The 25,173-nt window shown below is 44.4% G+C and overlaps 1 protein-coding gene across 3 annotated transcripts in view; it reads left to right on the top strand.

The window, feature by feature from the left end:
* Window positions 1-22,964, top strand: part of NPAS2 (neuronal PAS domain protein 2) — a 107,603-nt gene extending 84,639 nt beyond the window's left edge. The window contains exons 10-22 of one of the 3 annotated variants that reach the window (XM_040584730.1): window positions 195-301; window positions 1,513-1,660; window positions 2,257-2,338; window positions 3,041-3,182; window positions 3,903-4,009; window positions 4,197-4,271; window positions 10,174-10,320; window positions 16,334-16,528; window positions 17,695-17,876; window positions 18,414-18,506; window positions 20,106-20,292; window positions 21,317-21,322; window positions 21,462-21,558. In XM_040584730.1, the coding sequence (XP_040440664.1) occupies window positions 195-301; window positions 1,513-1,660; window positions 2,257-2,338; window positions 3,041-3,182; window positions 3,903-4,009; window positions 4,197-4,271; window positions 10,174-10,320; window positions 16,334-16,528; window positions 17,695-17,876; window positions 18,414-18,506; window positions 20,106-20,292; window positions 21,317-21,322 (1,471 nt within the window). In that variant the 3' untranslated portion in view covers window positions 21,462-21,558. Of the gene's footprint in view, window positions 1-194; window positions 302-1,512; window positions 1,661-2,256; window positions 2,339-3,040; window positions 3,183-3,902; window positions 4,010-4,196; window positions 4,272-10,173; window positions 10,321-16,333; window positions 16,529-17,694; window positions 17,877-18,413; window positions 18,507-20,105; window positions 20,293-21,316; window positions 21,370-21,461 lie in introns of those variants that run through there. The other 2 variants (XM_040584728.1, XM_040584729.1) reach the window with 2 other exon arrangements.
* The last annotated feature ends 2,209 nt before the right edge of the window (window positions 22,965-25,173 follow it).

The raw sequence follows: 25,173 nt of genomic DNA, 5'->3' as shown, positions 1-25,173 counted from the left end.
GTGCCCACCAGCACTGCCGTGCCCAGCCGGGCATCCCAGGCATAAAGTGGGGAAAGTCAGGATCTGGTCCCGTGGGGTGGATAACTGTGTACCAATGAGCGAGAGCAGATCTGGATTTTTTGCATATCCACGTCAACATGCAGAACTGCTTGTTTTGTGGTTTATGAATTCACTTACATTGTGCCTAACCGCAGAGCACCGCCGATTATAGGATACTTGCCTTTTGAAGTGCTGGGTACTTCTGGCTACGACTATTACCATATAGATGACCTAGAGCTGCTAGCAAGGTGCCATGAACACTGTGAGTATCACATGGCCCAGGTTCCTGTGGAGTCACTGGGACATCTCTTTTCAGTGCAATGTAGTTTCAGTTAAAATTGGTTTAAACTTGGGAGGGGAGGTTTGACCCTTACCTCACGCCTGTATGTTTTAGCGGAGTTGTAGCAGACTGGGGGCACTGCAGCTGATCGGCATCTGAGCCAGACTTATTAAGCTCTGAAAAATACAATTTTACCTTCTGTATCCCCAAAAACAGTCAACAAGACTCACTGGATGGATAAAATATGCCAGATTAGACCCCCGCTTTATTAGTAAAGAATATGCAGGAATAGTTCAAGCAACCTCAGAGGAGATCTTATTTTATAAAATTCTTGAGGCTTGTTTACCCTAATGTTGTTCACCATGTATTTGGGATTACCTGTGATTATTTAAATGTAGTCTATTAAAATTTAATTGAAAAACTCTTCCGCTAAGTAAAGAAAATGGGGCAATGCTTTTCAAATATTTCCTTGCAGAACTGGCTGAACATCTCAGCTTACCACCTCTGGGTGTCCTGAAAATATCCTGTCAACATTAGTTTTGATATTTTAATAAAATATAGAAAGGTGAAATATGTGCATGTTTGGGAACACCTTGAAATCAGCGGGGATGAAAAGCAGAGATTAATTTTGTCGGTGAATCTTTAAAACCTTCAATACACCCCAGTTTATTGCAGGTTGAATGCTTGCCAGTCTGGGAATTTTCTTTCCGTTTCAAATTATTTTTGTCATTGCACAATGTTATCTCCTATACTCACTTCATTCTGAATCCATCTGCACACAATACTCATCTTTTCAAGCATTTTTATCCTTGTACTTTTCTGCTATAGAATGTAAGATGGTAACTTAGAAATTAATCCCAGATGCCTAATTAAGCAGTATGTGATCAGCACATAAACCAGAGTAAGATCTATGTTTAAATTGTAGCAGACACTAATGCATTAGTGTCCACACTTAAGGTTTATTGTACTGTATAGGAATGTACCACTCGAAGTGTCAGAAGAAGGTACCTGCTGATCTTTGTGATTTTTGCTGTACCATAAGACTGACAGAACCACTCACTCAAAAGGTGCCTAGACTCCTGTCTCCCTTGAGAACTGATGGGGCCACAGATATTTTTGTCACTCTTTTCACATTTCATGTCATTTTCACGTTGGAAATTGCTCTACAAGCTGTGTGTATTTTCTGCTGACAGTGATGCAGTTTGGCAAGGGGAAGTCGTGCTGCTATCGGTTTCTGACCAAAGGACAGCAGTGGATCTGGCTCCAGACCCATTACTATATCACCTACCACCAGTGGAACTCCAAGCCAGAGTTCATTGTGTGCACACACATGGTGGTAAGGTATGGAAAATCTTATCAATGGACGGGGACATAAAGGACAGTAAGATAAGGGCATCCTCATGACTGCCAGCAATTATCTCTTAAAAACATAATGTCTTTTACATAACAAAAAATTAAGCCTGAACTCTCTGAAGAAAATATGTTCATTGTTGAAAAATTATCAGAATAAACCTTACTTTATGCTAAGCTTGATTTCTCAATCATGAGTTTAGGGGCAGACAAACTTAACGTTTTTCCATTTCATGCAAACAGAGAGAGTAGACAGGTCCCTTAACTATTCCCTTCCTCTAATCCTTATGTTGTCTTTAAAGAGATGTGTGGAAGCTTTCCAATGAAGTCATAAAGTAGTTGTAGGATGTGAACTTGACCTTTATATATACTTCTTTAATATAGTTCTTGACTTCAAGAAGATAGGAACAGAGGAAAACCTGAAAATTAAAACAGTCTCTCAAAGGTTATTCAGAAGCATTTGACTTCAGTGATTTTTCAGCTGTTACAATAATATGTTCCTTTGCTTGCTTAAGGCATACTTTAGGAAATATAAACATACCACGTTGATATTGTTGACATAACATAGAATTTTATTTTCCATTCAGTTATGCAGATGTTCGGGTGGAAAGGAGGCAGGAGATGGGCTTGGAAGAAGTGTCCTCAGAGGTTGTGTCCTCAGCACTAAAGGTACAATGAGAAAAGCTTTTTTTCATTATTATATGTAGTAATCACAACCTTCTTCCTTTATTACCATCACCAAAGACTCCGGCATTGTCCTTCTGGGTGGATCCCCTTGACTTCAGAATTCATTGCTCACTTGAATAATTTTAGCGTAAATCGGGTAAGATCATGAAAGGATAAACCTGGGGATCATTAAAAGCCACAAATCAAGTGGAACATGGGCAGGAGCAATGTGAGATATCTCCACCTTTCCTTGGCAAGGTACTACAGTTTAAAGATTCATTTGGACATGTTCTGGCAACCAGCCTCCTTGGCTGCATCTCAGTGATCCGCTGAGGGAAGAAAGAAAAGCTCCTCCTCAGAGCACGGCCGAGTGTCTCACAGAGGTTGCAGCTGCTGTCACATCCAACTGAACACAGAAGAAAGATTCAGAAAAACATCTGAAGGCACAAAATTACTATGGCAGCAGCTTGCTATTTATTTCCAATTCAGTGATAGCTCCCTGTACAATGCAGTAGTTAGATGCTGTTTGGAAGGGACATTGACACCTGTGCCTAGGTCTTCTGCTGGCCTACCTGGGATTAGTTCTGCTCAAGCCATTTTAGGCCAGCCAAAGAACCGGGTGTGCAGCCATTACTAGTTGCATTTCAATATGTTTTTACCCCGACAGATGCAATAGCTCTTCCCTTTTTTGGGGGGTTGTTTTAGGACAATGGTGCCAGCTTGGATCCTGAACAGCACTTTAATGCACTTGATATTGGTGCCTCAATCCTCAGCGCTAGTCGGACACCCTCGGTATCATCCAGGAGCTCACCAAAATCTTCCCACACACCCAAGTCGGACCCAGCATGTGAGTGGCATTTCTGGGTTACTGCATTATTTTTAATTTAGCCAAGTTAACAGAATGTGTGCCTATATACCACAGCTGCTGATTTAACAGTTATTTATGAGGTATAGATGATACGTGTTTGTCATTGACAATGAAGTGCATAATCTGAAATGGTAACATACAAGACACAAGGTTCTAGTGCAGCCACATATACACTGGAAAATGAGTAGCAGGACTAGCCGTGCGACCTGCTGCCTCAATCTGTTGTGAAAATGAGGATGTCTGTCTTCAGATTTGCGGGCATCAGCCTGAGCAATATGAGGCCCCTCTACACTTAGATGAGTAATAATGGTCTCATCAAGACTCAGAATGCTCCAGCCTTGAGTTGGGCACACCTTATACACTCTTTCTCTGCCTTGGTCTGGAAGAAAAGACAATGAGTGAATCTAAATTTGCAGTTATTTGGCCCATATGAAGGGAGTTCCAGCTGGTTTAGAACAGCTCTTTGGTTCTGTTGCTCTGTTCATTGGAGCACAGATCCATAATATGTCTCATTTACTTTTATCTTTGCCCAGATCCTCCTTATCAGTTTAATTTTACTGCCATTGTAGTCAACAAGAACAGCCTTGGCTCCTGCTGGAATTTAGCCAGGCCATAATAATTTCTAGCTAGGTGTCATTGTAATACTTCAAATGGGGATGATCTGTAGTGTGTGAGAACTCACCAGTACTTTTCTTGCAGCTACACCAACAAAGCTGATTGCAGAGTCTAACACTCCGTTGCCAAGAACACCGAGCACACAGCAGGATTTATCCATGCACAGGCTCAGTCAACCTACTGCTCTTCAGGTAACTTCACACCGAGTCATCAAAATAAGCAGTCGGTGTAAAGCATGTGCCACATATGCAGCTTAGCAATTCAAAACGACTTACACAAAAGCCATGGCGTTAGAAGAAACCTAAAATTTAAAGGAGCCAAACTGATAAATAAAGTTGTTTTGGTTTGTTTTTAACCTAGGTTTCTTTGCTTTCTCAGCCTCCATGTGAGCTTCTCCCACAGCAGCTGCTGCCTCAAGCAACTCTGCAAAATCAGCCTGCACCTCTGGCACAGGTTGGTTGGGGATCTGGAAGTGGAACAGGTCACTTGCTTATCTCCTGGTATTTTCTGGGTTTGGAGCTTTTACGCTACCTCTTTAGTGGCTAAAATCTCCAAATCTACCAGCTCTCAAATGCTTAAAATACTGTGGAAAAGTAATCTGAGTTGTAAATGTGTGTGTTTAAACATGTATCTGCATACAGGTATTCAGAGCAGAAGCCCAGGTACACATAGGTTCAGGTGCACACACACATCTATTTCACAGGAGAACAACAAACAGATGTAGAAAGAGTTTTCAATTTTGCTTCTACAGAATCACGTTCCACCAAAATCAAAGTCACAATGAGAATTAAAACCAAAAACTAACAAAGACACCCAGTCCTCCTAAAAGCACCTTTGTTTGACTATGCTGATGTGGAACTAACCAGCAGCAAAGGACGCACCAGTTCAACAAAACCCATTTTGTGAGTGTGCCATTAATGGTCAGGATACTGCTGGAGACAAATTCCTTCAGTGAAATCTATCAGCCCGTATCCCAAAGGTGGGTGATGGCCAAAAAGCCACCTCAGTGTTCCATTTGCAGTAGATCTTGAAGGAGGAAATTTGAGTATCGTGTTCCCATCACATTGTTTCTATCCTCTGGTCATGCTGTGATGATACACCTCATTATCCTCTGAATTTAGAAATGACAGAGTATTCCTAGACCTAGGCTGCTTGTACCATTAGTACCCTGTACTCCTTCACAAGATCCCAGGGTTTCTTCCTGTAGCATATAAAACATCCAAAGGCCTAAGGATCTCTGCTTTAAAGTAACAAATTCTCATTTATCTTCTATGTTTAATATTCTTTTCACGACTCCACACCAGCATGCAGCAAAGAAAAAGCATATCAATTATCTGCTCTGAGCATTCATTTTCTTTTACAGATATTTCTTTCTGTTATTCATTAATGCACTTCCAAACATCAATTAGTTTATTTATTATAAACCCGCACGTGTTTTGTTTGACATTTTTCTACCTCCCTTTCTTCTCTATCAAAGCTCTTTGTGAAGAGATATTTTCCAGTCATTTATTGAGAGCCTTGCTGCCTTGCCCTTTCCCAGTAAAACGCTCTTACTGGCACACCAACTCCATTTCTTTTCCACCACATCAGAGCACCGTCCAGTCACACAGACACTGGTTAAGCCTCTTTGGGCCAGTTAAACCTCTGTGAAAGGAGAAGGGCTGACTGGAGTCTGAACGCATAGCCAGCCCTCTGGCAGCCCTCTTCTCAAACAGCAGCAGAATCACAGCAATGCTCCTGGCGAAGCTCCAGATGGAGCTCGATGTGGAGCAGGGAAATAACGCCAGGACGCTGCAGCCCAGGTTGCTGATGCTCACACTCCACAGTGATACTCCTGGGAAAAGTACCAAATCTCCACACACTTGGGTGATTTTCATAAACTGTTATGAAATTTATGAACCTATTCTGTACTTCCTACCTTAAAATAATAAACATGTCAGCCTACAGCAAGATAATCCGTTACTTAAAAGACAAGGTGCCTGCAGCACTAAGCGAGACAGGGACGAAATCCAGGTACGCGTGCTTCCCCCCACGAACGCTTCCTTGGTTTCCTGGTTGAACGTTTCACGGCAGTTTAGTGGCAGAACACAAGCTCGTGCTTTTAGAAATAGCGTGACCAGGCGCCCCACTGCCAGCCCAGAGCAGGAGCTGCACAGGCTGCTCCCCGCTGCCTTTCTGCCGCTCACCCTCAGCTGATGGTGACCGATGGCAGGGGCTGAAAGGCAGAGTGCCGAGCCTGGCCACGCTGATGGGCGTCCTCGCAGCTAACGTTCATCTACGGGGCAGCAGCAGAGAGGAAGGACATTTTAAGCAGCCACAACCACGTCTGCAGCAAGCAGCTAGCTGCCGCCTCAGGCACCATCTGCTTGAACTTTGATTAGTTTTATTTCAAGCAAAGGCTGTGATGGTTCTGTCTCCGCCAAAATGCAATTTTAGCTTCTGCCGTGTTTGTCTGAATGAACAGACAGCACAGTACTAGATGTCGCCTGAATGTAAATGGTTTACTTTAAACCAAGTGCTCCCTATTAGAATATTTGTTTGTTTGCCTTCCTCATTGTAATAAATTAAAATCCCCTACAACACAGCGGTTGTTGATGACTGAATAATAATTAGCACTAATAATCCATTTGGGATTGCACAGGTGTTATTCAGAAGACAGAAAGAATGAACAAGTTGTTCGGTGAGCTGCAAAACTAATGAAACCCATTTTCCCAGGGGCTGCGCCTTGCAAGGCCGGTGCACGGACCCAGCCTTTCCCGCAAGAGGAAAGGCTTTGCTCAGCTAAAGCTTTCCTGAAATTATAGCACCCTGCTAATTTTGAGACACTCACAACTTTGTTGCATGTCTCTAGCATTGGCCAGAAGGATTCAAAGTTGGAAGGCAGGCAGAAAAGAAAGGTTTAAAAGAAACTACAGAGCTAAAAAATAAATAGGGTCTCTCTTCTTTACTTCTTTTTTCTATTGTCATGGAACTTGCAGGAACAGGATGTTTTTGGTGTGTCCATCTTTTTGTTCATCACATTTGAAGCGAAGGACCATCCTGACAGATACAGGGGCCGTAAGTCTCCTCCCCTGGCTGCAGCCCCCTCATCACCTAGAGAGAGAGGGAGTGAACCTGGTACCCTGGGATGGCACCCAGTGAAAAGAAACGCCCCTCCGCAGACACAGTCCAGCTGGCCTCTTTCAGATGTCCATGCTGGTGGAGTCATGACCCACTCCAGTGAAGTGGCCAGTCATGAAGTGCCAGTCCCACTCCCTGGGCTGTACAGCCTGTCTGGACCATCAGCGCCTGTGCACCAAGCCTGTCCCTACCGGAACATCTGCCGACATGATCCCAAAAGCATCACTTTATTATTTAATCATTTTAAGAAACCAGACTAAAATTACTGCTGGGTTGTTTCTTTTTTTGTCTGCATTAACAAACCTGGATTAAACTGCTCAATTATAGATAGATATCTCACTGGTGAAGTCTTCCATGCTTGACTGTATCTGGAAAGCTGGCACTTTTCTATGTATAGCTTCTCTGGGGATCCTACAGATGTTTGTAAATACCTAAGTGAGATGAAAAGCAACTTCATCTGATGCCAGTGACAGAGTTAAAGCAGTGCTTTCTGTGTAACATTTTGAGTTAAGCTCTTTTAATTTATTATACAATTACAGATTTCTCCCCTAATTAGTAAAGCAGTTAATGATCTTGAGATAAATACTCACTGGTGAAGGTCAATTGCTGTTAGCGTCTCATTGTACAAAAACAATAGAAGCTCTGTAATCACAGGGGTCATGGCTAGAGTTATCAACAAATTTGGAGGTTAGAGTGGGAAAGGGAAAAAAGGAAAAGAGAAAGTTCCTTGTCTTCTTCCATAATGGCTTTCACTCTAGTATACCAGCTAATTGTTGTTCTTAACTGTATTAATACAAAAGGCACATGAAAAAGAGAACAAAAAGACAATACTGGATGAATATGCTAAATATAAGAAGGTGCTGAAAAAAAGTAAGGAATAATAATTTAAAATGTGCCCTTGCATGCAACTCTGCAAAGCAAATTCAAATTCAAAACTAAGACCTGGAAATGGATTTTGTTTCTTATTGAAGTATAAAATGCTTATAAAATTATCTGTTATAAAATTCCTTACATTTATTAATTGAAGAAATTTGGATTCCTTTTCCGAATTGTCTTCAAGGTGTTCACACATTAATGAAAAGTTTGCCATCCACAAGCCTGGCAGCTAAAATTAAACTTTCGGCTACAATTGGTTTTAATTCTTTTCTGATAAGGACCCTTGTTGAAGACTTAAGAGTAATCCTCACTAACAGAGTTCATATACAGAGAATTACGTTGCAAGACTTGTCTTCTTAAAAAGTTCTTTTGTACAGACCCAAGTTAAGGCAGGAATTAGCTGCATCTCACCTAAGCAAGCCGTTGCTGCATAGCATCATCCCACTCCTAAAATCAGGGTACCTGGGACTCTTCAGAAACGTGGAGTCAGACTACAAGAAGCAGCACCAGACACCCCTTTGAGACACATGTCCTGGTACCCAAACATCAGAGGTTTCCACTTGTCCATTCCTTGGGTTAACACTTTAGCCGTGGACTAGAAAGAGAGAGACCCTGCTCTGACTTCTCCCCTGTAACACCAACCAGATGTAACACAAACTGCCCTTCAAGAGCTTTGACATCATTTTTCTGCTCTGGGGGAGGACGCGGGTTGCAGATGACAGTGCTGCTGTCTGAAGGCACATGTGCCACGAGTCACAGCACCAGAGGCCAAGTGCTGACATTAACTCTGCTTGTGCAGACGGAGCAAGCTGTGCATACTCACAGATACCTGCCACCCAGGTGAGCTCTGAGGTCCTCTGCCAGCAGCAGCCACACATGCCACCCTTAGCAGCCCTAAGCAGGGTTGGCCAAGAAACTCCCCTCCACCTTGCCACCACTCTTTGTGCAGTGACATCCCAGATTATGCAGGAAAGCCTCCCTCCACCTGAAAAATAATAATTAAAAAAAAACCACTGAAGTTCTCATACTTTCTCACCTAAAGGCCATTTACTTGGAGATTTCAGCTTTGCTAGAGGGAATGTGAAGGTACTTTAACTGGTTGAAACCAAAGTGGTTAGCTGATCCAAATCTGACCTGTCACATTTAGATTTCTCTAAGTAACCAGAAATTTCACTTAACTGTACAGTGTTGCCAGCACCAGAGAGCTCCTTAATTCCCTTCCTGCTACCATTCTTGCTTTCCCATTAAAAAGCAGAAGTGGTGTAAGCCAGTGCACCTCCATGGAGCAGGAAGGCGCCAGCAGCGTGCATCGGTTCACCCACCAGCACAGAGCCACTGGAACAGACAGGAGAATGAGGCACCGTTTTCAAGTCACAGCAGAATTGTTATTTTTCATTTGCCTGGACACTCACAGCATCACATTTTCAGAGAGGTCTTGGATGCCTTGATTACAGAAAAGCTTACAGATGTTTTGAAGTGTTCTTTTTTTCCAAAGACTGTTTTTTTACTTTTGGAATATAAGCTCATGCAAAGCAAGTATTCCAAAGCCTATTAAAGGAATAATTAACTTTGGTGGACTTTGAATCATACCCAAATAAAAAAAACGCCAAATAAAACTAGGAATTTATTGCTGTGTTAGTCTGCTCCACACTTCTTGAATGATTCCACTTTGTGCCAGGTATTGCTGCTACTGGAGGTTGCATTTTCTTCTTGACCCTGATTACTGATCTCCATTTTATATTACTATTTAGAATAGCCTTTCTCCCACTGAGCTGAGCTACTCATTTTACATCATGCATAAAAATAACTCAATGAGTATTCCTTGTAGTTTGACTACTACTCATCTGTAGAAACCTAGAAAATGTTTACTGTGGTCAGCTGCTGTGTGATGCTATAGTAAGTCATCACCAGAATAAGCCACTGCAGCACTGCCATTTCTATGCAGAAAACAGGAAAGCATTAGTAAAACACATCTAGAATATACAGTTACGCCACACTAAGGGCTCCAAACTACAGACTAATAAAAACCATGCACTCATTTGCCATCCAATTAAGATGCTCTTGATATTTTAAAGTAGCATACTCTCAAAAACAGTCCTTCTGATAATTCCCTAACAGAACAGGGTCAGTTGTAAGCAGATCGCTATAACTGAGGCAATTTAATATATGTGTGTAAAATTGAAAATAGACAAGATTTATCTCTGCTGAGATGTTAGTATATTGCAAACGTCTTTTATTCCTTTGGCTGTGCTTTACAGTCAAGAAACCAATAACTTCTTACAGAACTGTTCTACTGAGGCCTGTTTGTATTATAATGACTCATTTTTACCTCTTTTTTTTTTTTTTTTTTTTTTCCCAGTTCTCAGCACAGTTCAGCATGTTCCAGACCATCAAGGACCAGCTAGAGCAGCGGACCCGGATCCTGCAGGCCAACATCCGCTGGCAGCAGGAGGAGCTACAGAAGATACAGGAGCAGCTCTGCCTGGTCCAGGACTCCAGCGTACAGGTGTGTAACTGCTGGGAGGGGCAGAGCAAAGCATCTTCTCTCACGTGGCCATCAATAGTGTTGGCAACTTAAAATTAGCTCCAGAGTCTAGGAAATCTGGACATGTGGAAATCAGCTCATCTGAATAAGGATGTTACCCTCTGAAAGCCTCTGGAGTAACCTATGTCAAGAAAGATCGAAGAGCTCTCTGGAAGAAGAGAAGGAAGAAATACCTCAAAGTAGGCATTTCTTCTATATATTTATCCATATCTATTACATTTCTTATACATGTTATCTTCTCCTCTTGTTGGGAGAAGCAGAAGAATTTGGGTCATTTACAGTAGCATTTTAATACTTTTATCTACTTAGTCTTCAGACTGAGCAGTTGTAGTAGAAAAATGTTCAAGTTTGCACTTGCCAATGATTATTCTCTACAGTTCATTAACTTCCATCCAGTCACTGCTTGCTTCGCGTTGGCATCCCTCGTGCTCAGTATCCTGTCCGTCCAGCTCCCCTTCAGCCAGCAGCCCTCCTTCAGGCAGTGCTCATCTCTTTCATTCGCTCCCTGTTTTCCTGACCCTACCCCAGCCCAGATACAGAGCACAAGAGATTAATTTCCCTGCCATGTTAAAAAAAACCCAACCTTTGCTGATGTGCATTTGTTCACACCTAGGAGGTGTCTGAATTTGTTCGTCACTGGACCAGCTTAAGCCTTTAGGGCGAAGCTGACTGCGCCTGCTGTTCATCTGCCTTTGATACCTCCTACACAGACCTAGAATTTACTAAGTACAGTATCTGCTTTTAATTCACCAAGTACAGTATTTGCTTTGTGCCACCCCTTATGTCTACCAAACCTCTGAAAAAATAGCAAGTGCAGTTCAGCGCATCGCAGGTTTCACTTAATGACAAATGGACATACCATCCAGTTTTATGGAAGTTTGCTGAACTCGGGGTGATTACTGCTATGATCCTTATAATTTAACTGTAAATGCCAGGTTAAATGACCCTTGCTAGAAATGTTACATTGGGGACCCACTGTGATTACTGTACTAATGAGGTTTTTTTAGAAGACAAGTTCCGTCACAGAAACAAATGTCTCAGAGAACATCCTAAGCACAGGGTGAAAACCTGGGACCTGCTGAAGTCAGCAGGAATTTTGCTCTCATCTTCCACAGAAACAGGCTCTCACCCATCATCAGCACCTGTGAAATGCAGTTTCACATATTAAAACAAATTGGGATTGTATGTTTAGGCAATTAAGGGATCAGTGAAGCCAAATTAGAAACTGCCACCTAAGCTGCTGCGTGTGCACCGCTGTAAAACAGCACAGCAATGGTGGGTCCCAAAACCAGGACTCTCTTCCTGGTGCCATATAAGCATAGAAGTAGACCAGGTTTAATTTCAGTGCATTTCTTCTGTTGGTTCTGCACTGACTTTGATTAATGGGAAAGGAAATTCTCACTGCAATTAACTGGCCTTCAGTTCAGAATCGTGTCATGTGTCTGAAAACTATTGTTATTATGAATATCAAGAGACGTGATATTCTCACTTCCTCTCTTTTTAATTGGGTGAAAACCATTACTCTCCCTGGTGACGTCTTCAATAGTCACATACACTCACTGTTTTGTTTTGGGGTTTTTTTTCATAATTCAGGCAAAGATAGAAGATCAGAGCACATACTTAGATGCAGGAAACAGATTTTATTTTTATATAGCTGTCTTCCCTGTGCACTAGGGTGCATTTAATAACCCAAAGATCATGGGACAGATTCTCAAGTATGCTTACGGGGCCTCAAGCAGACAGAAGAGGAGGCCCAGAGGGTAAATGGTGGGTAGTTCTGTACTGCCCACCCCATACCAATTTATAGCTCTGAGTTATACCATTTGGGTGATATCCTCCCCCCTGAAGACTGTACCAGATTAGACCAAGTATTTTCAGATGTGTACAACTTCCATGGTGTCAGTACTGGCCATTTCCCAGCTTAACGCAGATGCAGAACTGAGAGTCGGGGGGTAGAGGGTAGCTTGGAAGCACAGGGGCTGCATAGCTGCCTGAAGGGGCAGTGCTGAATGGGGAGGGCCATCCTCTGCAGTTTGGGTGCCTTTTGGTCTCTACAGAGCAATCAAACAAGGTGTTGAGATGCGAGCGGTCACACTGACTTATGGCCAGGGTCTTTCCCTTCTCCCACTTTCTCTTGGTTTAAAAAAACCCAAACCACAAAGAAATTACAGTGCTGCTGCAGGGGTACAGTGAGACCAGGAATTAGCTTTGTCTTATTTGCTTAGGGACAGCTTAAAAGAAAGCCTCACACTTTTGCATGCAGCACTTTTGTGACTCAGAAGCAGTAAGGAGTAAACTGTTAAATCAGATAATCCAACCACATGCTTTGCCGCACAGATTTCATCATTCAGGGAGCTGGATGCCTGCAGACATTGATCTGTGTCTATTATCAGAGCTACAAAGCACAGTAGCAAACAGGCGCACATTACTATCAAGCATATTTCTGGTCTCTCTAATATTCCACGTAGAAGAGCTGTAAGCATAGGGGAGTGCCGTAGGCTGTCTGAAAAGGGGGAAGTGTTCTCTGGTTTTCCCTCATTAGCAGATTTATTAGCATACCTTCCCCACTGGTTCGCTTCCTTCTACAGAAGTGTATAGGTAGCTCTGTGGAGAGTTAAGCCCGATTTCCATTTCCTTCAGACATCTTCAAAACCGCAGTACGGCAGTCCACCAAGAACACTTTCCTAACCAGCCAGATGTTGAGCACGGTAGTCTGTATCAGAAACTATTTCCAAGCGCCTTGTGGGATGAAAGATGAAACTAGCAGGAGGGCTGTGGGCCCTGAACAAAAGTGTTCAAAACCCCATTAAATCCCCGTTACTGCTTTCCCTGACAAACAAAAGTATGAAGGACAAGAGCAGCAAGAGTAATCTCAGAAGTCTGAAGGATGCTGTGCCTGCTCCAGATTTGAACAGTCTAGCTAATGAATTGTGGACAGGGAGGAAGGCAGAAGGGCTGAGCCTCACCAGCCTGCAAGAACTACAAACGAGACCAGCCACCCATCATTTGCAAATCAGGCTCCCTTCGAAGTCAGTGAATCTCAGCTTCCCAGTGCTGTGCTCCTCATCTTTATGTATTTTACAGGAAGAGAGAGTCTTGATGTCTGTAATGACGAGCCCGAAGGCTATAATCCCCCGATTATCCAAAGGACAGGTAGAGTCAAAGAGACATTTTCCCCATGATGTCTTGCCAGCGTGATTCATCCATTAGCTGTAGGGACCCTCTGTCTTGGAATGAGGGGGCAGCAGTGTCAGATGGGCCCTCCCCTCCCTCAGTACTTTGTTGCATATGCTAACAAGCTGGCCAATTAAAAAATATTTGTAAGATGCTTCACTGACCTCGCAGTCCGCAAAATCAGCCACAAGACATGTCATTACCAGCAATGCAGTTAGGGAGCTGCTAATTTCTCTACTTGGATTTGCTCAGACTGGGAAAGATTGCATTCTCTATTAAGGGGTTTCTGTTGTTAATTAAAGCTGCCATATTTCAGTGTTTCAGGGGAATTCAGACAGGACTATCACAAAAGAGGCACACTATGAAAAAAACACTAGTAAGTTTTGTAAAATGAAGCATGTTCTTGCTTTTAGGCTTAACTAGCAGGTAGAAATTCCACGCTTCGATCCTCTCTCAGGTTAATTCTTGTTTTGATGAGGCATCTTGAGTACTCCAGTTCTGCGGGGACAGGGGTTAAATGGCACCATCGCTTCCTACCTTGAGCTTGTTTTTTCCAGGACATTTATGTTCAGACAGTAAAAATGCTGCTTTGGCCATTATAATGCAACAGAGGGTCCATAGGTATGAAATACTCAGAGCCCTCTCAGCATATGAACACATGAACAAATGAAATTGATTTACTGGGATAAACTTAGTTGTAAATTGGTTGCAGTGTTAGCTGCCAACCATTAACTGTGCACATTCCTACCCAGTGGCACACTCTAGTAATCGCAAAGTAGGTTACTCTGCTTTCTTTCAAGGGTAAGCTCCTTGGCCTTCATCTGGAAGTGAGGCATGCACACAGGCAGGTCCCTGCAAAGTTACTGGTTCGCTGCAAGTTCAGACCCTGCCTGACATTCACATCGATAGATGTTAACTTCGCATTGGATGAACTTAGTATTTCTCCAGTGCCATGCACGATGCACAGGGAGGACACTCCAGATAATCCTCGTAAAAGTCTTAACTTGCAGTGATCTGGCCAGTACCAGTGGGATCACACTCCTCACCACATTTTTTAAATACCCTATTTGCTTTACCTGTTCTGAATTTTATATCAAATGCTTTATTTCAGATTTTATATCATTGGCGACCAGTTTCATTGCTAATTGAGTTCATTTACTAAATGTGTCCAAAGCTTAGCTTCTATATACAGAAAATAAACAAGAATATGAATTTTCCTAATTTCTGTCTTTGATTTATTTAGAATAAGACCTATTTACTTGGCAGAAGTTGTAAGACCATCTGTCTTTCTGATATGTAATGGCTTCAAACTCAATGAGCAGTGTTTTTAAAAGAAAACACTCGGAGCTAGTTTCAGACTTAGTGCGAGCAGCCCCAGCTCTGTTCCTTGACCCATTTATTTCTATCACACATCTTTGAGATGTGATTAGCCTACAGCACCTGAAACAAGCTGTTGCTTTAGGTGCATTAACATTTTCCCTAACTGCCCCCCTCTCCCAGCTGATTAATGTAAGCTTTGCCTGTACCTTTTTTCTGAGTAAAATCTTGGAACACATAGATTCATTAAAAAGTTATCATATTTAAATAAAAATCATGTTTTAAAAGCTAGATAAGTAAGTACAAACATGATGGATCAACCCGTACTTATGCAAAGTACTGTGCCGGTCCTTTAGAGAAAGGTATGGGTTTCTTCCAAGAAAAATTAGAGGGGACATGATAGTTCAGGGAATTGTTAATATAGCAATAAGCTGCAGAAAGGTGTACTAATTACAGGGTGTCCCTCCAACGTACTGCTAGGCATGAGACTGATGGATGAATAATGAAAAGAGTAATTGTGATTCTGATTTCATTTAAACCCTAAGTAGCTCCACTTAATGGAGTTCCACACATGTAGCAGTGGTGTGGAATCAGAATCAGATCCAAAAATGCCTTCAACTACACAGGACGCATGCCTCTCTATAGTCCTCGGTGGCAAGAAGCTATGTTCAAAATATTGTAAAGATAGCTTGTAGCATTAATAATTCATAGTTTTAAAAGATGCCTTTTTCCTCTGTACAGCTATAATAAAAGAAATAACCTCTAGAAAAGCCAAAATTCCCAAGCCCTACAACTTTTAAAGAAGAAAGACTCATGTTGCAAGGCAAGAATGGAGTATATCATTTACAGAAACACTAACAGAGGAGCCGCTAGCACTTCTGCACAAGTCAAATGCATGGCACAGTTAGGAAGAACGCCAGGTGACAGTTACCTGATGGGAAATCAGATAAATGACAGTGACTGTCTGTTTACACATCATCTCAATGATAAGGACACAGCCATTCAACACGGAGAGCTCTGGCCTGACTGTGGCCTCATTAAAAACATTCAACAACCCAATTTCCAGAGACAAATTCAAAAGCAGCCCTGTCTGAAAGGAAAGACTGATTTTGTTGAAAGCAGAAATGAAAGAACTGAAAGGACATGGAGTTACTCTCTTCTCTCTGGTCAGAATGCCCCAGAACACAGTGCATGTACAGGGAACTGCTCTTACAAGGGCTGTGCCTGCTCCATAGAGGACTTGTACCTTCAGGACATATTTCACGAGTAATGGGTGCACTTGCAGAACAAGAAATCAAGAAACTAGAGACAGCAGAACTGTTCATGTAGGAAAGATAGGTGATTTCCAACTAACAGTAAATGCACAGCTAATCCAGAAACATGGTAACTTTAGTTTAGAATATATCTTTGGATTGAATTCTTTCACGTTCATTATCCAAGACAGCTGGGCTATGTAAATAAATCCTCCCCCCTTCTTTTCCAGATGTTCCTACAGCAGCCGACAGTGTCCCTGAGCTTCAGCAATACTCAGCAGCCAGAGCCACAACAGCTACAGCAGAGGTCAGGGGCCATTTCTCAGCAGCAGCTTGTCCCCAGTCCTCAACTTCAAGGGCAAATTGCATCTTCGCAAACAGCGAACCAGCAAGCACTGAGAGAAGCAAGTGTGATAGCGAGCCAGGTAACCATTTCTTTGCATAGAGACACGTTTATATGGAAAGAAGACACTGAGCTGTTATTAAGCAAGCAAGTAAAATTATGTCAGTCCTGGAAGTGTGCCTTTGCCTTTCCTTCCCTATTCTCCTATACAAGGGCAGCCTACATAAAGGGTCTCCCTGCAGCATTTACTTCACCTTAAATCCCTGTTTTAAGACCTCGGCCAGGAGGGTCACTTGAGCAGCTGTTTCAGCTTGAGCAGGGGAGCATGCAGAAGGTGTGCATGACTTACTGTTCTTCAGTTGACTTGAAAGAAACCTGACTGACCAGACTGGAAACTAGCAGTAGTGGTGCCGGCAGCGTGACCTCTCAAAATAAGCTTTACCCCTGCTTGCTCCCTGAACCCACTTGGGTGCCACCAACGTAACAGAGCTGCTCTGCTGTAGTGGCACGTGGGTGGGATACGTTGAGATTTGTGTAAGACCCCCGAGCAGTGCGCCTGCAGTTTAGTTTAGCTGCAGTTAGTAGTTACTGAGATCTGTGAAAGCTAGCTAGCAGGTTTGGCATGGTATTTTTTTATATATTTTTTGTCTTATTGCTGGTTTCTCAGCATTTCCACTGTTTGCTTTTCCACCCACCTGTTGTAACTCCCTTCCTAGAGAACTTAGCTCCTATTTCTGCTACCTGATGCTGCAGCAAACATAGCCTATTATCTTCAGACCCCTCAGTGGTACCTTTTAACCTCCTACATACCTGTATTACAATGACTCTATTAGACTAAAAAGTGCATTTGTGTTATAAATAGAAAAAACCCCACACCACTATTTTCCTTTAATAAGGTTTATTCCCATCATTGGGCTTTTACGGCGGTGCTCCTCACGCCTAATCTTGCTTGTGTCTTCACGGGGTGTCGTGCGCCTGCTCAGCTGCTTGCCGGCACGACCGGGCGGCTTCGCTCTCGCAGCGCTCCGGTCCCCGGGGTTTCGGGCGCGGGGCAGCCGGGGGGGACAAGCCGCGGCCGGCGGGGGGTCGCTGTCCCCTCCCCTGCCCTGCCCGCAGCCGGGTGGGCGCACCGCCGGGCACTAACGGCGGCCGCGCCCCCGCCGCGCTGTCACGGCCCGTGCCCGCGGGCCTTCCCCACGCGGCGGCGGCGGCCGTGCTGCAGTCCCGCTCTCTCCCCTTCTCTTCCAGGCCCCGAAGGCGGCGAGGAGCGCGGAGCTGGCGCCGGGCGGCGGCCGCCCCCCCCGCGGCGCGCCCCCGCCGTTCGCCGCAGCCCCCGCCAGCGGCGGCACCGCGGCGCCCCCTGCCGGCCCGCCGCGGGGCGGCACCCCTGGCCCGCCCGCCGCCGGCTGCAGCCACGACCAGCAGCTCAGGTAGGGCGCGACCCGGCCCGGCCCCGGCTGTAGCTCACGACGGCCCCGGCGGCGCCCGGCCGGGGTTCGGCTGCGCGGTCACGGCCGCCGCGCCGCCTCCGGCCCCCGAGCCCCGGCGCGGCGGGATGCGGCCGCTTTTCCTTCGCGGTGTCCGGCTCCCCTGGGTGGGCGGTGGGAGATCCACCTAGACATGTGAACGGAAACAACTGCGTGCTGATACCCAGAAAGCTCAGGCACAAGCCACGGCCACCTGCAGCGGCAAAAGAAACTCCCGCCCCCCCTCTAACGCTAGCGGCCATCCCCGCTGTAACGCTAGCGGCCACCCCCGCTGTAACGCTAGCGGCCAGCCCCGCAGCCAGGCACCCCGCTGCCCCCGCCGCGCCCAGGGCGCGCCTTCCACCGCCAGGGCCACAGGTTCGATCCCCCGCCCAGCCTTGTGCCAGGCCTGCGAAACTCCTGTTACCCAAAGGTGGGATTTGCGCGGTCCTTCTGTTACAACTGTGTTACTTTCTTTTTTTTTCCCCCCCCATGCACCAGGCTGTTGCTCAGCCAGCCTATTCAGCCTATGATGCCTGGGTCCTGTAATGCAAGACACCCTTCAGACCTCAGCATGGCCGGATCCCAGGCTAAGTATGTGCCTTCTCAAAGATAAAACATCAAAGATGCTTTTGAGGGGAAGTAGCCTTCTTTAGCAAGATAACAAAGTAGTTACAAATATCGGGAACGTATTATAGTGCTGAGCCTGCCTTCCAGTGTCAGGGTCAGCTTGACCCTGCCTGGTCACATCAAGAAGGATGACAGGGAGAAATGCAACATGCCGGTGGCATTTTAATGAACTGAAGCTGGGGGAATTTTTCTCCCTCACATGATGCTTGCTCCAGCGTGGGAACTGCTGACCTACCAAGGTAAATGTGAGAGAGAAAGTCAGCACTGGCTGGGTTGAAATGATTGGTGCTGGGAAAGCCCCTGCCCTCTGGCCAGCAAGATGCTGCTGTAACACCAGCAGAGCTGTGGCTAATCTACACCAGCAGAAATGAAAGAACCAACAGGCCCCTGCGCCTGAGCGCTCTCAGAAAAGCTGCTAAAGAAAGCACCTCAGTTGTTTGCCTCCTCAAAACTTGGTTGAAGGAAGCAGAAAACATCGGTCAGAATATGCGCTTTTTTCCTTTCTTGGCTGTTTTTTGTCACTGTACATAATTGTGAACTGCTAAAATGATAGGCAACCGGTTGCACATCATTACTTTAAAAGTAATTCTGTATGTTACCTCAGAAACACAGGTATTCAGTACTTGTTTCCCTAGACATCACTATTGGTGCTTAAGATTATCTTGAGTTAAATGTGTCAACTTTAAATACACAGCATTTTAGATCTGCTTTTAAGCGTCTAAATAAAAGAGGCCTGATTTGCAAAGACACATCTCCCGGTTCGTGTGGACTTCCTGACTCACAGGACCCTTTTTTAGGAGCTCACATCCTAGTACAAGTACCCAAATTGTCACATTTCTGACTAACCCCTAATGTTGAACAGCTGTTGAATGAACACACGCCACACTATGATCTCATCACCCATTACAGGATAAACAGAATTTGGCTGGGCTGGCAATAGCTCCGTTGTGGTTTTGCCCACAGCTTTTCACAAAAGAACACATATTTAAGTTTTGCTGTGCAAAAGCAGACCGGCAAAAGGAGCTGAGTGTTTTGTTTCTGTCCCATCCCTCACTCCAGAGGACTTCTAGAGGCTTCTTCTGTTCCAACAGTGTGGCTCTCAGCAATGTGAACTGCTGACCATACTGGGCAATATGTATATGAGCAGCTTAAGAAGTCACCAACCTTCGCCATCTTTCTGCAAGAGATTACCACCCCCAGTCAGTTGCAGGGGGGCACAGGCAGCAGCAGAATAGGAGGCGTATTCACTTCTCTCTCGCTGCAGTTCAGAGCTCGGCGCACTAATACAAAATCAAAGGCCATTTGGTTTAATGAGCCTAGGATATGAATGCTGTGGTCTGGATTTGGAGGTGAGATGTATTCTGCCCTCCACGTCTAGCTCATGCACAGAGTAAGGTAAAACAGTGCTGCAAACAGTGCCATCGCCCGTATTAGCAGGTCCCATGCATTGTAATTCTTTATTAGGAATTATTTATGAAGATGGGGGACTTCCATTCCTATCCTAAGAGAATCCTTTTGCTTCCAACTGTTTGTTCTTGATTGTTTTGCTTCTTTCTCCCACAGGTATTCTCAAACCCAACAAATGTTTCAAAATTTGGAAGTGCAGACTTCCAGCAGCAGCTCTCCAATTGTACTGATGGGACAAGCAGTGTTAAACCAAGGGTTTGCCACTACACCTCCTTCCCAGCCATCCTCTCTGCCACCTATGCAACTCCAGCACCAACAGCATCAGCAACAACGCTACCTGCAGGTAGGGTAAGACAAAGACGACGATGTATATAATGTACACACAGAGTAATAAGGTGAACGGGCTGTGCAAACAGGGCCCCGGGTTTCAGCAGGAGCCTGATCATGGCAGAAATGGCCATTTTAGAGCCACGGAAATGTGTGAGACACTGAGACAGTGGCGTGTACCCTTCCAGTATAGCAAGGGAGCAGTGAGAACAGTCAGAATACTTAAAAGGAAATTACTAATTCTGTACATTGGAAACATAATCAGATTATCCTGGATATATTTGAAGTGTATTTCTAGATGGAGAAAATTGCTGCCTTAGGATTTATTCTGTACTCTTTAGTCAGTATAAAATTTGCTTAGTTTAAAAGTCAAAAGATGATTTTTAATTACCAGCATCGACATAAAATGAGATCTGGTTCAGATATCTGGATCCCCTCAGTAAATTAACATATTTTCTTAGCTCCACAAGGCAAAGAAGATAAATTAGAGCACACTGCCTGGAAGAACCAGGTGATTTGAAGATGTAAAAATACTTATTTTTTGACCTAATTCAACGCATGCTAAAGTAAAGGGGAAGGGGGGGAAATGAGGTGTCTCTATTAACTCAAGAGAAACTGAACTGAGCCTGTAAAACCCGACCACTGGCAACACTGGAAAAGTATCGTCAACCTCAAATGATTAAACTCTTGTTATTGAAACAAAATCCTTATCATAGCTGAGAATTAATGAAAAAACTATGGCAGATACCATTCCGAATAAAAGCATCTGCAAAATTCACATCGACTTCACCACTGCGAGGTTACATCCTACTGTAAACTCCCAAAAAGGAAGGGCTAGAAGGGACAGCATGAGGTACACTAGGTTCCCCTGTTTCCTTTCTGTTTCCTTTCTATCATCCATCTGTGTAATTTCTGACATGTTCACCCACCCTGTTTCTAAAGAGTCTTTTCAGGATAGCCTGCAGATCCTAAGCAGTGCATTCCTGTTAAAAAACCTTTCTCAATGCCTAATTGTAATGTTCTTTGTCCATTCCTTCTAGCATTAGGTAAGTTAACACCATGCCAGACAGCCCCAAAAACAAAAGCCAGCAAACGAATAGTATTTTTAAGCACCCGGTATATTGAGGACAAAGAGCTTTAACATGAAAGAATCGAACACCACGATGAATTTAATTTTATCTGTAGGTGCAAACACCAAGTTCTTTGCACAATGAGCAACCTGATTCTTTGCTCCTGCCATCTTACTCGCCACAGCAAGGAAATATGGGGTATCGTCAGACACAGCAGCAACAGCAGCAGCAGCAGCAACTAACATCAAGAAGAAGCAATAGCTTATCAGAATCATCAAATTTACCACAGCCACTGCGATAGGAGTCCCACCAGCACAATCAATGCACGATTAGCTTTAACCAATGGGCACATGGGGCAGAAGAGAATGACTTTGTACTTACTGTTTTGGCTTTTGCACAAGCATTTCTTTCAAAGCTCTATGACAGAAGTACGCCACAGAGTGCAGACTGCCACAGACAGCGCATTTATGGCATGCTAGATTCGGTTTGCACTGTCTCGTGAGCACAGTATGTACTGACAGAGCAAAATGAAAAGGAACACTACCCTGTGTAGCCTCCATCATCAATGGGTGCACGGGAGGAGGTGTTCAGTCTTGGCATGTCACTCTGAAAGCTAGCTGGCAATTCCAAAAGACTGTCAACAGACTCATGAGGTACTTGGCCTTCACTGTTTCAGTTTTTCTTTTGTGTATGAAAAGCACTGCGTCAAAGGTCTATTGAGGAGAGAACAAGAGATTATTTTTATTATGATTATTGTTATTATTTTGCACAACTGCACAGAGGACAAAACTTAGGCACTTTCTGTAAAGAGAAGTTTGTTTCCTTATTCTTGTGGCCAAATTAGCACATCCAATGGAGGAGAAAGCCCAGTCATTGGAGAAGATGGTCTACAGCTCATAACCCTTGACTTAGAATCTGAAAAGTATTATGCAGCTTACCCTAACTGTTCTTCATTACTATAAAACAAACAAACAAAACAAACCCCACAACTCACACTGGACTGTTTTCTATATGAATTGTGATTGCAAAGGACAACTCAAATTGTAAGCACAATCATGCAGCTCTTCAATAGTACAACATGGATCCTTCGTCCACCTAAACTCACCCACTGCAAGTCTCTGAGAAATATGCACTGTGTTTTGGCCCACTGACTCGGGATGCTGCAGACTATTACATATCTCTTTCATTATAACATTTAAGATTGAATTTTCCTTTGGGGGGAAAAAAAAGAAATGCACTTTTCGCTTTTTTTGTATGTTTTCTGTTGATATGTTTCTAAGAAAGATTTTATGTAATTATTAAATAAAAAGTAGTGTATTGTACAGCTGTTGTAATAATGACCTATTTCTATATAAAATAAAATTATATGGAATTATGTGGAAATTATTTTGTATATGAAATATCAACTCATTTCACAAGTATAAAGGTTGTGCTTGTGCTTTTTTGTGAGTGGATATTTTGTAATAAACTAATGAATTAGAAATGTTTTTGTGAAGGGAACTACTGTTTCATGCTATATACAACTCAAACTATTATTTTTTTCCATTTAATGATGGACACTTGTCTTTATTTGTAGAATAAAATAAAATAGCCAAAAGGCTTTATTGCAGGACTTGCACACATTTTCCTGTGGCTGTTCAACTATGTGATTCACTTCAGATTTTCAATATTAGCTGTAGCCTCGCACCGTGTTTGGCACCCAGTTAGCAGAAACAAGGATTACCCTATGGGATCTTTGTCATGGCACATAAACAATGAGAATGATAGCTCAGGGAGTTACATTAGCTGCTAGCCAAGACAGCTTGTTTTAAGCTCCTTTAACACTTTAAAGACCTCAGGCAGCTCTGTACTTCCAACCAAACAGTTTTAGATTGGGACAAAACAGATGGTTTAAAGAATGGTTTGACCCAGCACATACCAGGGCTTTGACCCATGTCCAGCTTCGGTGTTTTAAGACATTTTTGTCTTGAGTTTTGTGATACATCTCTGCTGGGATTGCTATGATGCCCACACTGTAGACAGTCTAGTTTCCACTTCGGCACCCTTGTGCAGACTCTTTTTCATGTTAAATTCAGATTGACTATGGGATGGAGCAGCTAAGGTCTGTTTTCCCTCTGCTGACTCTGCTGCAGGAGCAGCAACCTCCAACAAGGAATGAGGTGGGTAACTGAGCAATGTTTTGATTCACCGAAGCTAGATAGAAAGGGGATGGCCCTCAGGGCTGATTCCAGAGTGCAGACCATGCTGCCCTTCCTGTCCATCCGTACCAAGGATCACATCACCAGTGCCCATGCGCTCAGCTCTGGTTTCTATGCCATAGAGAAACAATGGAGATGAATTGGGCTGGGAGCTGGAAATGGTAAAAGTAAACTTTCTGAGAAATGAAAAAGGTTCATTTGCCCCAAGAGCTGAAAAAGCTAAAAACGTCCTCAAGAAAACCCACTGGCAAAATGATGCTGCTGCTTCCACAGCTAGCCTGGCTGGTAGCGCTGATCGGTGCACATGTATTTCAGTCCATACAATCCCTTTGCTTTATTTCATTGAAGGAAGATCAGGGAATCAAGTATCTGGTCTCTAAAGTGTTTACAGATCAGATCTGGCATCTAAGAAAAGCAATTTTACTGACTTTAGGTACCAGTCTGAGTCAGCCTGCTCATCTCTTTAAATTCCTGTACTCAGTGAAGCAAGAGTGACCCCACCAGATGAAGATTAAAAACCTAAACCCTAAGGTACTTGCACTTACGTGTCTGAAGGAACCTCTCTCTCTCCGTTGGCTATAGACAAACCTAAGTGAAGGCCAGCTGGCTAAGTTAGAGGCTAACTTCATAAATTCCACGCAATCCTGTAAGGACTTAATACTGGGAAAGCGAAGGAGAAATTCATAGGCCAAAAAGTTCTTGGAGAGATGTAACAAAGGAACATGAGCACCTCAGAGGAAATACCTGCGGAAGCAGCACCTGATGGATTTCAACTACTACACTGGAAGTCACAGAAAGAGAAAATCCCTTTAAGAAATTGTTTTACTCTCAGGGATGGTTATAATACACCCACATCCTCTGATTGCCAGTATGTCCAAACCAAGCTCAGCCTCGAAGCAAACATTGTATCTTTCCAAAACCAGCAGTACTGTAACACTGTTAACAGGGAGAAGCTGTAAATGGGGCGGGGTTGCCTTCTGATAAATTGGCGTATTATATTGCTTGGAAGGATACAGGGCGTTTACAAGAACAGATTTACATCATACCTAGTTTTTCACGCTTCGTCTCATTTCTTCCCTGTACACAGGTTGTGGTTCTGGATTAATGCACTTGTTCCCTGCTGCACACACAATGCAGCGCCAGCCCTGTCCATGGAGCTGGGCTGCTGTGCTGGCTCATCGCAGCCGAGATCTGGCGTGCTCCAGCACCATCACTCGGCTTGGATCACTTTTCCAGGCCGGTGGCTAGGCAGGGTGGTCACTGCAGACTGCTGCCCTGCGCCGGGATGCCCTCGTCGTGCCTCAGAACAGGAGCCGCAGATCTGAACGGGGCCGTCCGCCCGCGACGAGCACAACCCCAAGCCGAGCTCCGCGCTCCACGCACGGCCCCAGAGGAAGGCGCCTCCGCAGGGGGCAGCCGGGTCGGCACCCGCCCGAGGATCGGTCACTCCCTCACCCCTCTGCGAGCCCCGCCTCGGCGCTCCGGATCGGGCGCGCGCCAGGGCTCGGGAAACCCGCCCCCTCCCCCGCCGGCCAGCGGCCCCCCCGCCCCCCCAGCTGCCGGCGCGCAGCCGACGCAAGGCATCCGCGTCCGCGCGCATGCGCGCCCTCGCCCACCGGCGCCCCGCAC

The sequence above is a fragment of the Falco naumanni genome, chromosome 2 (assembly GCF_017639655.2).
Source record: "Falco naumanni isolate bFalNau1 chromosome 2, bFalNau1.pat, whole genome shotgun sequence".
Taxonomy (NCBI): Eukaryota; Metazoa; Chordata; class Aves; order Falconiformes; family Falconidae; genus Falco; species Falco naumanni.
The sequence above is the reverse complement of the archived record's forward strand: the minus strand, read 5'-3'. Positions and strand labels throughout refer to the sequence as shown.